Source organism: Sus scrofa, chromosome 5, assembly GCF_054392235.1.
Source record: "Sus scrofa isolate SSC_HxYL_T2T_F1_AM1 chromosome 5, Sscrofa_HxYL_maternal_Yorkshire_Landrace_v2.0, whole genome shotgun sequence".
NCBI classification, from domain to species: domain Eukaryota; kingdom Metazoa; phylum Chordata; class Mammalia; order Artiodactyla; family Suidae; genus Sus; species Sus scrofa.
In genome coordinates this window covers 87,995,017-88,008,542 of record NC_139387.1, presented here as the reverse complement: position 1 = coordinate 88,008,542, position 13,526 = coordinate 87,995,017, and the positions used below count along the sequence as shown (strand labels likewise).

At 46.9% G+C, this 13,526-nt stretch overlaps 1 protein-coding gene across 2 annotated transcripts in view; it reads left to right on the top strand.

Moving 5' to 3' along the window:
- The window catches only part of STAB2 (stabilin 2), a 174,409-nt gene that overhangs the window by 110,225 nt on the left and 50,658 nt on the right, over nucleotides 1–13,526 (top strand). For both annotated transcript variants that reach the window (XM_084957343.1, XM_021092647.2), the window contains exons 34-39: nucleotides 2,288–2,419; nucleotides 4,883–5,011; nucleotides 6,864–6,920; nucleotides 8,203–8,298; nucleotides 9,268–9,463; nucleotides 10,865–10,960. In XM_084957343.1, coding sequence (XP_084813469.1) covers nucleotides 2,288–2,419; nucleotides 4,883–5,011; nucleotides 6,864–6,920; nucleotides 8,203–8,298; nucleotides 9,268–9,463; nucleotides 10,865–10,960 — 706 coding nt within the window. The remainder of the gene's footprint in view (nucleotides 1–2,287; nucleotides 2,420–4,882; nucleotides 5,012–6,863; nucleotides 6,921–8,202; nucleotides 8,299–9,267; nucleotides 9,464–10,864; nucleotides 10,961–13,526) is intronic.

Genomic DNA, 13,526 nt, shown 5'->3' with positions numbered 1-13,526 from the left:
CCATCCCCGTGAACCTGTTCAGTGGGGGATATTCTTCTCCTGCCCTGAGATGAAACCTCAGGCAATTCCATAGCTTTTCCGCTTTCCACAGAAAGTCTTGTCATCACTTTAAGTCACGAACACAGTCTCAATTAAGTTAAAAAAAATGCAGCTCCTGGTCACAATCGACATTCTGAATTGGATTTAAAATGAAATCATCTCTCCTCACTGTTCTATGCTGGGGCTTTGTCCAGACAGAAAACTAGAAGAGGGGCCTTATCCTTGAAACAGTCAGGATCCATCAGGAGACAGAAACCATACCAGAGAGAAGTTAATATTATAAATTTTTGTTGAATATCAAGCTGTATAAATATAATTGAAAGGTAAAAAAGAGATGGCATAGAAGCATCTACAACCACAAATGCTGGGAGAGCAGAAGGGGGGATTCAGGACGACTAAAACTTAGAAAAGTGGGGGAACCCGAGTGGCTATAAATCGGACCTTTGAGGAGAGGGTGCCATTCAGCTGGTGACTCTGGTGTTGCGGGAGGGTCCCTGGGGTCCAAGACTCAGGTCAGGCCTCTAGGAGAAGCATTCCCCAGCCGTGTGCTGGCATCTTGGGAGGAGGCGGGCAGGATAAGGCTGGTCTGGGAGTGGCCGGTCTCAACCACTCGGATTCAGGGGAAAGTGTGGCTGAGTGATGCCCCCAGGACCAGGAAGCACATGGAGAGAGGAGAGCCCTCTTATAGGCCTCGCAGTCCCTTGGGTACTCTCTGCTGCCAGAGCCCAGCAGGAGCCCGGGGAAGGGAGCCGTGCAGACTGCAGTCCAGCCCCACTGCAGAACCAGTGTGGAGGGTGGTTGGGAGCTGAGAGACAACAATTTAATCTGCCTTCTTCTCTCCTTCCCATGTGACGCTCTATTCCTCTGCTCATCTCACTCAATTCAGTTTCGGCATCACCAGGTTTGCAGTTGAGGGGCAGGACCTTCTGGTGATCACAGAAATACTAAGAGGAGAGGAAGCTTCTCATCTAGCTGGTGCCATGTTGAGGTCCCGGTGCATCTGCAGGTGTCTGGAAGCTCTCGCTCCTCTTCCTTTCACTCTCTGATGGTGGTCTCCAGCTGCAGTCCCCTGGCCCTGTGTGTGTGCATCTGTTCCTACAATCACTTATTTCCTCCATGGACCCTCAGCACCCAGAGCTCACCTCCAGCTTTGCCCCCTAGAAGGTCTCTCTGCCCACTAGGCAGTCCTCCAGGATAAGACCTGGGGCACCAGCTCTCTCAGACAAGCACCCTCTTGTCCCAGGTCAGTGCTGGGAGTGCAGGCCTGTCACTGAATGCAGGATGGTTACCACTCTGGCTGCTGAGGACACAGATCAAGCCCTTTGAAGGATCCCATTGAACCTCCTCTCATGACCCCGGAGGTGAAAGGCAAGCTAGGGTGTGGGGACTCCTGTCACAGCCGTTCTCACTAAAGAAATAGATTTTAAAATCCTCCCCCAGGAGTTCCCATTGTGGCTCAGCAGAAACAAACCCAGCTATTATCCATGAGGAATGCAGGTTCGGTCCCTGGTCTTGCTCACTGGGTTAAAGGATCTGGCATTGCCGTGAGCTGTGATGCAGGTTGCAGACAGAGCTCGGATCCTGCACGGCTGTGGTGTAGGCCGGCAACTGCAGCTCCAATTCACCCCCTATCCTGGGAACTTCCATATGCTATCGATGCAGCCCTAAAAAGCAAAAAAATCAAAGCAAGTCAAGTCCTCCAGCCTTTCCTGCCCTGAGTTTGGGCTGTAAGGCCCCCTAAGGATTCTTTTCTTTTTTTTTTTTTTTTGCTTTTTAGGGCTGCACTCACGGCATATGGAGGTTCCCAGGCTAGGGGTTGAATTGGAGCTACAGCTGCCGGCCTGTGCCACAGCCATGCCAACGAGGGATCTGAGCCACACCTGAGACCTACACCACAGCTCCAGGCAACGCCAGATCCCTAACCTGCTGAATGAGGCCAGGGATCGAATCCGCATCCTCATGGTTCCTAGTTGGATTCGTTTCTGCTGCGCCACAGTGGGAACTCTCCGTAATGGATTATTGGATTTCCTTCATGGATTGTTTGTAAGTTCTCCAGGGCGATCTGTCTTGGATTTAGCATTTATTATCTAATGTGCTCTGATGCCTTGATCAAAACTTACAGTTCAACAAACTCTTGCTCTTAACCCCCCTCCCCCACAGTGCCTGGCAGATGGAAGCAGCCCAGGAAGTGCCCAGGGCAGGGGCTGGGAGACCCATGGGTTGTCTTTTCCATCTGTGTGTTGTCCAGGAGGAGGACGTGCTCAGGTACCACGTGGTCTTGGAAGAGAAGCTGCTGAAGAATGACCTGCACACTGGCATGCACCGGGAGACCATGCTGGGCTTCTCCTACCTCCTCGGCTTCTTCCTTCACAACGACCAGGTGCGATCATTTCCCTTCTGACCTGGGAATGGGTGTCCTGGTCCCGGTGTCCATCGTCACTTCTTCTTCTTCTTTTTTTTTTTTTTTTTTTTTTTTTTTGGTCTTTTTGTCCTTTAGGGATGTACCCGCGTCTGCAACCTACACCACAGCTCACAGCAATGCTAGATCCTTAACCCACTGAGTGAGGCCAGGGATCGAACCTGAGTCCTCACGGATTCCAGTCGGGTTCGTTAACCACTGAACCATGATGGGAACTCCTGTCATCATTTCTGCATGGGATGGTCTCACCAGCACTTCCTAAGCCCAATCAATAGGAGGCAGTTGTCTGTGTGTCACCATAAAGTGATGACTCAGCCAGACTAGGGAGTTCCCACTCCCACTCCCCTTCCCTGTCCCCAACCTTCAGCTCATCAGTGTGGCCTGGCTAATCATGGGATTGAATCCCAGCAGTCAGGGGTACCCTTCAGTTCTAATTCCTAACAAACAAACCGACAGTCCCCAGGCTCCCCTCCAAGATGGACGGGAACCTGGTGTCAAAAACTCGCTCCTAGGAAGTGGCACTGGCTCCAGGGTAAGGAGCCTAATGACGTGTGAAGGAGCTAGCAGCCAACAATATGAATACTGTTATCATAGCTTGATCGCAGAGACTGCTGACCTAGGACCAACTGACTCCACACCAGTATTCCAGTGTTAATCTCATATAGCCCCTAAGTAGATAAAGTGTCTAGAATTCATAAAAAAAGAATTGAGACTTAATACATGTATAAAATACTTAGATATAAAATCCTGTTTACATATTTCAAGCGTCAAGTAAGACAATCTATGATAATTCAACAAGAAATTCACTATGTAACTCTAGTATAAATTCTTGTTAGAAAAATCCGTAAGAGAGTTGCCATTGTGGCTCAGCAGGTTAAGGACCCGATGTTGTCTCTGTGAGGATGTGGGTTCATGCCCTGACCTTGCTCAGTGGGTTAAGGATCCGGCATTGCCATGAGCTGTGCTGTAGGTCACAGACAGGCTCCAATCTGGTGTTGCTGTGGCTCTGGTGTAGGCTGGCAGCCACAGCTCCCATTCAACCCCTAGCCTGGGAAACTCCATATTCTGCAGGTGCGGCCCTGAAAAAAAAACCAAAAAACTCAGCACCTTGGAATTCTGCGCATTTGTTTTGCCATCACCATTTGACACCACAAAGAGGACTTCCTTCTTCCTTTCCAGATCTACGCAGATCCTGGACCGCTTCTGTGGACCTCAGCCACAGAAGTGATTTATCCCAACATCCAGTGACAATTCACTTAAATAACTCCAAGTAAATTTTAAGGAACTTTAACATTCAGAATACTTTCAAATTTACACACTTAGTAGTGTCGTTTTAATCTTGCTTGATGCAGTGGGGAGTTTGGGAAATGTTAATCATTTTTAAACCCTTGTTAGAGCTGAAGTCAACATCTGTTAAGTGCAATAAAGAATTCCCCTTTCTCCCAACCTCAGCCCTCCTACACCTACACACACACACCATCCCCCAATTTTTCAAAGAACCATTTGTTTGCAGTTATATTAGTTACTTAAATGGGTGAAGGAGTGGCTTTACTTATTTTGCATTTAGCAATCATCAAGGTACCCTCCCATTAAAAAAAAAAAAAAGAAAAGAAAAAAAAAGAAAAAGAAAGCCAAACAAGTTAGAGCTCACAGCTGAATCCGTGTTGGCTGTGTTTAGGTACTGACTTAGTCCACATGTCTTAGATGCTTACAGACACTCTAGGCAAAGACAATACAAACATACCATGAACTCCACAGAAGCCCCAAGAGAACTGTGGGGTGATGCAGACCTCTGAGCCGGCTCCACACACTGGGAAGGGATGCCGTCTGGTGGAACGCTTTTTACAAATTCTAAAACGTTCAGACATACTGGTTATTTTTATTCTTGTATCATGGTCACTTAGCCTTGCTGAGGGGTGCTTGCTCATTAACCAGGAAGTAGAAGTAAGCTGAAAGGACACTGAGCTTTGTTCTCCGTGTCTTGGTTTTGGATAGCATCTGCACTTCCCCGGCTGCCAGGAACCAGCGCAGCCGAGCACAGCCACGGAGTCATTTTTATCAAGGGCTCTAACATAATGATCATGATTCAAAATTTTTTAAACAATAAAAACTGATCATTTGAGGGATGGAGAGAAATCTTAGAAATGATCTAGAACGACCTTTTCCTTTTACAAAAGGGGAAATCAGGATTCAGAGAGGAACAGCAACTGGTCCAAGGTCACACAGCTGCAAAGTGCCGCATGAAGAAGTGTTACCTAGACGCCACTTTCCTGGGCAGAGCTCTCTCTACGAATGTGCTGCCTTCCAGGAGAATATTGGAACATCTCTTAGGCTGTGGTTCTACTGATATCATCCAATCCCCGTCACCCTATTTCCCTTAAAATCATTCTAATAAAAATTTATGATTAATCTTCCTGTTGACAGCTCTATGTAAATGAGGCTCCGATAAACTACACCAATGCAGCCACCGACAAAGGAGTGATCCATGGCTTGGGGAAAGTTCTGGAAATTCAGAAGAATAGATGTGATGTTAATGACACTACTATTGTACGAGTAAGTTCTCTCCAAGGCCAATGATGCAATTAAAGAGTGCTGGCTTATTTTTTATAATTTTTAAAATATAAGACATCTATCAGATGCAAACTATTACATTTAGAATGGATAACCTGTGTAGGTCACTTTGCTGTACAGCAGAAATTGACAGAACATTGTAAATTCACTATAATAAAAAAAATTTTTTTAAGGAAAAGAATTATAGCACAGTTCTTCCCCCCCCAAAAAAAAATCTTCATAATCTAAAATTTGGGCTATATTCCTATATGTTAGCAGATAAGAAAAATATAAAATGAGCAATAAACATTTTCTCAATATTGTTTATAACATATTCTCATAGAAACCCTGCCATTTATAATTGATTTATACTTGTTTAGGTTTAGCTCTATCTAAATTATTGTTGTTCAGGATAAATGAAAGCAAAGAATTTTATATATATATAAAAGACTCATCTTATCAGAGAATCTCAATTCAGTTCAAAAACACTGCATAAACACCTCTGCCAAGGAGTGTACTTGGCTGTGGCTCCATGCAAATAAATAACCCATGACCTCTGCCCTCAATGGGCTCACAGTCTCATATCTTGAAAGGCCAGGAAAGGCTGCCTGAAGAGTTGTGTTGAGCAGGATCCTGAAGCCACGGTCTTCCTCAAAGGGAAAATGTGCCAGGCCTCACAGAGGCACAGGGAGTGGGCTCTGGTTGACCCGTGGTAGGTTTAGACCAAGCCTGGTCTACTAGGAGTGCAAATATAAAAATGGATCGTTGCAGCATAATGTAGGATGCAGTAATGGGAGGTTTCTCTCCATGGGATGGCATAGGGTCTTTCAGTAATAGTAATAATTGCTGTCATTTATTGGGCACTTTCTATGTTCCAGGCACTGCGCTAAAGCTTTTACACGTATTAACCCACGTAATCCTCACAGCCTACAAAATAGGCATGATCACTCTGCCCCTTTTGCACAGTTTCACAGAGCTAGCAAGTGACAGAGAAGGCGTTCAAATCCAGGCGGTCTGGCCCCAGAGCCCGAACTGTGACCGACCACACTGTACTGCCCAGCAGGTGCCAAGTGAGGAACTAGTCACATCAGCCTCCTCCCATTTTAGGAACAAGGCAGTACTTTAAAATGCCTGTCCTTCTTAACCTGTGCTCTTTATTTTGTGACAGTGTATGTCATCTGCACTGGGCAGTGGCCCCTCAGCTGGGCGGTGTGTTCCTAGGCTGGGCATTGTGTGTAATTCATTGTCTTAGTCTCAGAATCTGGCCCAGTTCGCAAAATAGTAGGTTTTTCAATAAATGAGTTTTTGTTAAAGGAATTAGGATTTAAATGAGTTAAGATCTCCACGGGTTAGAGTTGCCGTTGCGGCGCAGCAGAAACGAATCCCACTAGGAACCATGAGGTTGCAGGTTCGATCCCTGGCCTTGCTCAGTGGGTGAAGGATCTGGTTTGCTGTGAGCTGTGGTGTAGGTTGCAGACGCAGCTTGGATCCTGTGCCGCTGTGGCTGTGACGTAGGCCAGTACCTGTAGCTCCGATTTGATCCCTAGCCTGGGAACCTCCATATGCTGCGAGTGCGGCCCTAAGAAGACAAAAAAGAAAAAAGATCTCCACAGGTTACAAGATCTTCAGCATCAGAAATGTATAGTGGAAAAAGCAGTGCTCCAATGTCCATGGCCAGTAGTAGTTGAAGTATTTGTCTCAAAGGACATTAAAGAGCTGGACTGGATGAGCTTCTAATTTTCAATTCTACATCCCGAAAGCTTCAGCTCCAAGTCTGGGAAAATAATCTGCTGCCTCATTTTGCACTAGAAGTCATAACTATGAAATGCTCACTCTGCCTCTGTGTTTTACCAAGGGAAAGTGTGGAAAGTGTCCCCAGCAGCCGATCTGCCCATTTGGAACTAAACCACTAGTAAGTATTTTGTCCACTTTGATAAAACCACTTCCTAATCCCAGGGAGATCCAAATCAGAAAGTGAGTCTCAAGCCCAGCCCATTTCACTGTCCTCGTGTTTTCACTTGGTTTAAATTTAACATTACCTTCTTGTGTGCATCTTTCTAAAGTCTTTTTTTTTTTTTTTTGGACCAAAGCAAAGTTTTCATTAATAAATCAGTAAAAACAGGGGTTCACCTCAACCTATGCCCAATGCAGGAAGGGATTTTTCACTTTCTACAACTTTCATATCCCAAAAGCCCATTGAAGACAGGAGCGAGAAACTTTATCCAAGAAGACAGACTTCATACCCAACACTGTATTCAACCCAGATGAGTTTCTCATTCCCTTACAGTTGAAATTAAAACTAACTTTCTCTGAGAAACACAGGACAGACTAGAGGGGAGGTAGCTGTGTCTTTGAAATAACTACATATCTATTTTTTTCTTGTAACCGTTTATTGCCAAAGCTACTTCTGGTGATGCTCCAACCACTGCAAAGAATGAACACTCCTGGAGTTCCTGTGGTGGCTCAGTGGTTAATGAATCCGACTAGGAACCATGAGGTTTCGGGTTCGATCCCTGGCCTTGCTCAGTGGGTTAAGGATCCGGTGTTGCCGTGAGCTGTGGTGTGGGTCGCAGACACGGCTTGGATCTTGCGCTGCTGTGGCTGTGACGTAGGTCGGTGGCTACAGCTCCGATTAGACCCCTAGCCTGGGAACCTCCATATGCCACAGGAGCGGCCCAAGAAAAATGGCAAAAGACAAAAAAAAAAAAAAAAAAGAATGAACAGTCCTGAACCTTGCATGAAATTATAGTTATTAATGGTAACAGTGCTGACTCTCTCACTTGAGGTTTTATTTAATCGTGTATCAGTCTATAGAGCAGCCCTAATACTCAGACCAGTGCAGAAAATCAATCAGTAAGCAGAAACCAATTCTCAGCTCACTGTGTAGTGCTGGAAGGATGTTTTTATCTGATTTACCCTGTGATTCTTGCTAATGTAAGCAAGTCTTCCAAAGAAAAGTCCTTTTTACACAGTACCACCTTCAGTCCTAATTATCCGAATTTGGCCAGCTGGTGTTCTGGCAGCCAATGCTGTGCTTTGGCGTTTTCCGTCTTATGAAACAGTTCCAAGATGCCACCTCCCTTTCCAGAACATTTCAGTTAGAAAGGCAGCAGTGTATCACCCACCTACTTGCTTTTAGAGATGGGAAACTTTATCCTAACCGAAAAGCTGATGTCATCATTCTTATTTCATAGGGTGATGAGACAAGGAGGTGTCTGTATACCATTTATTTCATGGGCAAGCGATCGCTGTTCATTGGGTGCCAGCCCAAGTGTGTGAAGACTGTCATTGTGAGTATGGTGATTCGATCCCCCTCTCATCACAGTGGTCTGAGAAACGCAATCCCGTTATACTTTTCAAAGCACCTCTGCACAGACTCTTTCTGCCTTCTCCTCTTCCTCCTCGTTATCGTCATTACCGTTGTCATTCATAGTAGTAGTGGCTCTGAAACTCAGGACAGCCCTGCCAGTCAGCCCAGGGTGCAGACTGCAGTGTTGTATAATGATGAAATAGAGGCACTGAAAGGCTAAGAGGATTTTTGTGCAGGGAAAGAGACAGGAAATGTGCAACTCCCTAAGGAAAGAGCAGGTGCACCTCGTCATTTAGAAGATAGAACCCCAGAGCTAGGAGCCTCTGGGCTGTTGCTTTGGAATCTGCAGGAAAATTCTTTATAATGTCCTGTCCTGCCCTTTTCCCACGCGACTAGACACAGCCTCTGTCTGCTTCAGGCGGTTGGGCAGGAGGTCTTGTGTTTTCATTTTTGCCAGAATAAAGGCAGGCCCCAGCAAGCAGCTATCATGCAGGGCTCCCTGAACTGGGAGAGAGTCATTTACAGTCAGAGGTCTCAGCCGTGTTGGCCTCCCTGCTTCCGTACTGGATGAGATAACGTGCACTACAAAGGGGCCGGGTTTGGGGATGGCTAGGGCCCCTCTGGCATCATTGCATTATCCTTACTGTGCTCCTGCTGCTCCTCTTCTTTCTCCCTTTCTTCATCCTCTCCTCCCATCCGCCCTCCTCCTTCCCCCGCCTTCCTGCCTCCCCAGCAGAAGGCTCCATGTTGTTCCTGGCACTCCTGGAAATCGCATAGCCTCACCTGGTTCTCATGGGTTGCTGTCCCCACCCCTCACAACATGGGGGGGGGGGGCAAACCTATGGCCACATGTCCCTTCCCACCTGCAGGCCATCCGCACCAGGGCTGCATGAAACCAGAGGATGGACGTGTGACCTCGTCCCCGTCCAGCCTGGTCCTTCCGTTTCAGACAAAAGAGTGCTGCGCGGGCTACTTCGGCCCCCAGTGCCAGCCCTGCCCAGGGAGTGCCGAGGGCATCTGCTTTGGAAACGGGATCTGCTTAGACGGAGCCAACGGCACGGGCGTCTGTGAGTGTGGAGGGGGCTTCGGCGGGACGGCCTGTGAGACCTGCGTGGAGGGCAAGTACGGCGCCCACTGCGATCAAGGTGCGCGCCCTCGCCCCACCAGGCGCGGTGAAACCAAGCAGAAAAGCACGAGGAAAGGGTGATCGCCTCACCAGCTGGTCTGCAGGGCAGGCCGGACCCCCCCGCCCCCACCGCCCCCGCAACCCCATTGTCACGTGCATTACAAGAACTTCCGTGTTGTATCTTGGGGCAGCGATTCCAAACATTTTCAGCCACAAAACTGGACCTCCGAGCCCACCCCAGGCTGCTCTGTGACATTCTGCAACCCACTCACGTTTCTGTACCTGTCTGTTTATCTGATAGATTGAAAAGCAGATCCGTGCACATTATCTCACTTAATCCACACAGGAGCTGTAGAGACTCGAGTATTCTTACCCTGGTTTTACAGACGAGGATCTTAAGGCAAAGGGGTTGAATGAGTTCCCCCAAGGCCACACCTGAGGAGGTGTCACGACACACACTGCTTCCCTCCAAAGCTGTACTTTTGAATCATGACCGTTATGTGATGGTCACTCAGTTGATTCACCCTCAACCAGCCACATGCTTTTAAGTTGTTTCCACAAAAATCATCATCTGTTTTAGCCAAGTCATCTGCATTCTCCCGCCCTGACGTGCCTGCGTCCTCTCCCCATGAGAGGGCCGATGGGAGAAAAGGGGCGTCCTAATCCATAGAAAACAAAGCATTTTTCTACCATGTATTAAAAGCCATATATTTGACCTGGCTGGCACTATTTTCTCATCAGCTAGTCCAAAGCCAGACAAAGTCAATAGGCAATTGAATCATTATTGGGCCGTTTAGTGTATAATTGGCATTATAGTGCCACTTTTTCTCTGTGTTGTGCAGAAGAATTATCTGATTGCAGTTATGTAGGATTTCCTAACCTACCATCTATAGGTAACCCTCACAGGGTCCCGCAAACCCCCAAGGCTGAGCGCATTTTTCTGAGGACGGCATCCTTAGCTTTCATCCAGGTCTCAAAGGGGCTCAAGACCCTAGTGCATAACAAAGGGCATTTCCATGTTACTGGAGAGGGTGCCACACTGGGTCTGCAGGAATTTGGTGGACTTCTCTCTGATGTCTCCTCTTAGGGCACAAACATGGTTCTCTCCCAAGAGGTCCCACATAACCTCGGCTCCTCAGATAACCTCAGCCAAGGACACTCACACCACTTGGGTCACTGCCCCACAGTGCTACACGGTCCCCAAATGGTGGTCTTTGTTGAACCATACCCTGAGTCACCTATCAGCCCACCCCATTCTATTTCCTGTACCCCCGCCCCCCGCCCCACCACCATTAACAACCATCATCTGGAATCAGGTTGGAGAATTATATGCACTGAAGTGAACCTTTATATCAAATCATCAGTGAGTTGTTGAACGCAGGTAAAAAGTCTGACAGCGTGTGGGTGTTTTTCCACTCAGTGTGTACTTGTGTCCATGGGAGATGCAATCAAGGACCCTCAGGTGACGGCTCCTGCAACTGTGATGTGGGCTGGCGAGGAGTGAAATGTGACAATGGTAAGAGCCAGCCTTTCAGGACTTAGGATCTGTTCTGAGCCTCACTTCTCAGCAACTATTTTTTCTTCTCCTTTGAAAATACAAATGGCATGTTTATTTCTTCTTTTGGCAATACGGTAATTCCTACTTCCGCAAAAAAAAAGTTTGTAAACTAAAGAAAAGTAGATAAAGAAAATAAAAATTGCTCATATTCTCAAGGCAGGGAAAAAAGCTATCACTAGCATTTTGTATTAGCCTTACAACCTTTTTCTAGGTATATAAACATGTGCATGGGGCTGTACTCTACATAGAGTTTTATAACCTGCTTTTTCACTTGACAATATGTAATCTATCTTTCTTTGCGAATGTAGATAAATATCACGTTTCTTCACTTCTACACAGTATCCCATTATCTGACTGTACTGTGCTTCTTAAACTCAGTTTTCTGTCATCTTAAACAATGCTGCAGTTATTACCAAATGCAAGTTCATGTGCCTGATGCACAGTGAGGCCAAACAAACGAAAACATCAGAGTTTGGAGCAGAGAAAGTTTTATTGCAGGGCCAAGCAGGGAGAATGGGTAGCTCATACCCCCTAAAACCCCAAGCTCCCCAAAAGCTTTCAGCAAAGCATTTTTAAAAGCCAAATGAGGAGGATTAGGGGTGCGACGTAGGTGAGCGGGTCGTGCATGATTCTCTAATTGGTGGATGGTGGTCTATCCGTAGGTGCCAGAAGGTCTGGAGGCCCCATATGTGCTCATGACCATCAAGTAGTTAATTTCTTGCATTTGGTGGTAGTTTAAGCATCTGAAAACCTCAGGAAAGATGCACCAGATACTATTTAGGTACTTCAGAGAGGAGCTAAAGCAAAGGATCTGGTTATACAGTGAGCGTCTCATTCATATACATACGCATTTGTCTTACTGATTCATTTGGTTAAATGCCTTGATGAGATGGAATTTCTGAGTTAGAAGTTGGCACTTGGGGGAAAAGTTTGCTACTTATTGCCAAGTTACCCTCCAGAGATTATATCAATTTATTTTCCCACCAGTAGGATCTGAGCCATTTTCCCCAGCATCCACCCCCACACTTCACTGATATTCTTGTTGTGCTCCCCATGAGAGTGATGAGAGGGGAGAGAATTGCAGGCAGAAAGAAGCTCGTGGAATAGTCCAAAGATGTGGGAAAGCTGTGCACATCTACAGAGCCGGAGGACTGCAGAATGAGAGGAATAACTGAGAACAGGCTCAAGAAATAGGCAGGAGAGAGATCACAAAAGCCAGGGATGATGGACTTTCTGCTGAAGGCAACAGGAAGGCTTCAAGGGTTTTGAGGAGGGCAGCCATCTGACCTGGTCTGCACCTTAGGAAGATCATTCTGACTCTAGATTGGAGAGCATTCTCCTGGGAGCAGCTATCAGAGGGCTGGGGCTGGGAAGGAGTCACAGAGGCCTGCCAGCCAGTGAGGGCTCCAGGGATGTGAGGTTGTCAGAAGGAGTGTCTTGGGAGTTCCCATTGTGGTGCAGCAGAAACTGAATCTGACTAGCATCCATGAGGACACGGGTTCGATCCCCGGCCTCACGCAGTGGGTTAAGGATCTGGCATTGCCGTGAGCTGTGGTGTAGGTCACAGACATGGCTCGGATCCCCCATTGCTGTGGCTGTGGTGTAGGCTGGCAGCTGCAGCTCTGATTCAGCCCCAAGCCTGGGAACCTCCATATGCCGCAGAATTTTTTTTTTTTTTTTAAAGGAGTGTCTTTTTTTACCCAAAGATCCAGATGATGCTGTGATCAAGGGAACACAGATTTGGTTGAAAAGCTAGATTCCAAAGTGTGAATGGTCTCAAGAAGACATCCTAGAGCAAAAGATATCAAATGCTAGTGGGCGGAGCAGAGTTCAGAGGGCCTGGGAGAGGGAAGCAGAAGCAATGGGGTCACATTAACAGGAGGACAGCCTGGGGGAATCCCTTGAATAGATCATAGACTGACAGCCAGAGAAAATCTGGAAAAATCTGTTGTGTCACAGATTACCCTTGACTGTCATTTACATACTTATAAGAGCATTGGCACATGGGAGGACCAGCCCCATTTAAAAGAACAGGGAACAGTCTAGAGGCTGTGGCAAGTTTTCAGGAGACCATTGACAAAAATGTGAAGTAAGGTGGCAGCCTAACTGTGGCAGGAAAAACAGAGGCAGGTGTTAAATGAGCTAGAATGAAGAGCACGAGGCAACTAGATATGCAGAAGAAGGGAGAGGGAGGGAGGGTCCGCTACCTATGGATGGTGGGCAGATTGAGGAGGAAAATGGTGGCGGGGGCGGGGGGCGGGGGTGTGATTGTGCAGGTCCTGCTTCATGCAGGTCTGTGCTATTTTTGCTCATGCAAAACAAAAAAGCCCTTCATATTATAATTATATAATTTTAATTAGGTGCTTGTTTATATCACTCTGTAACAAAATGATGAAAAACTAGAAAGAGTAAGGAATGTAGGAAGTATAAATAAAATAGAAGATCAAGCCCCAGGGAGGGATGTGCAAGGAGGGTACCTCACCACCTAGCACAGGGCCTGGCACACAGGAGACACTCCAAGAGT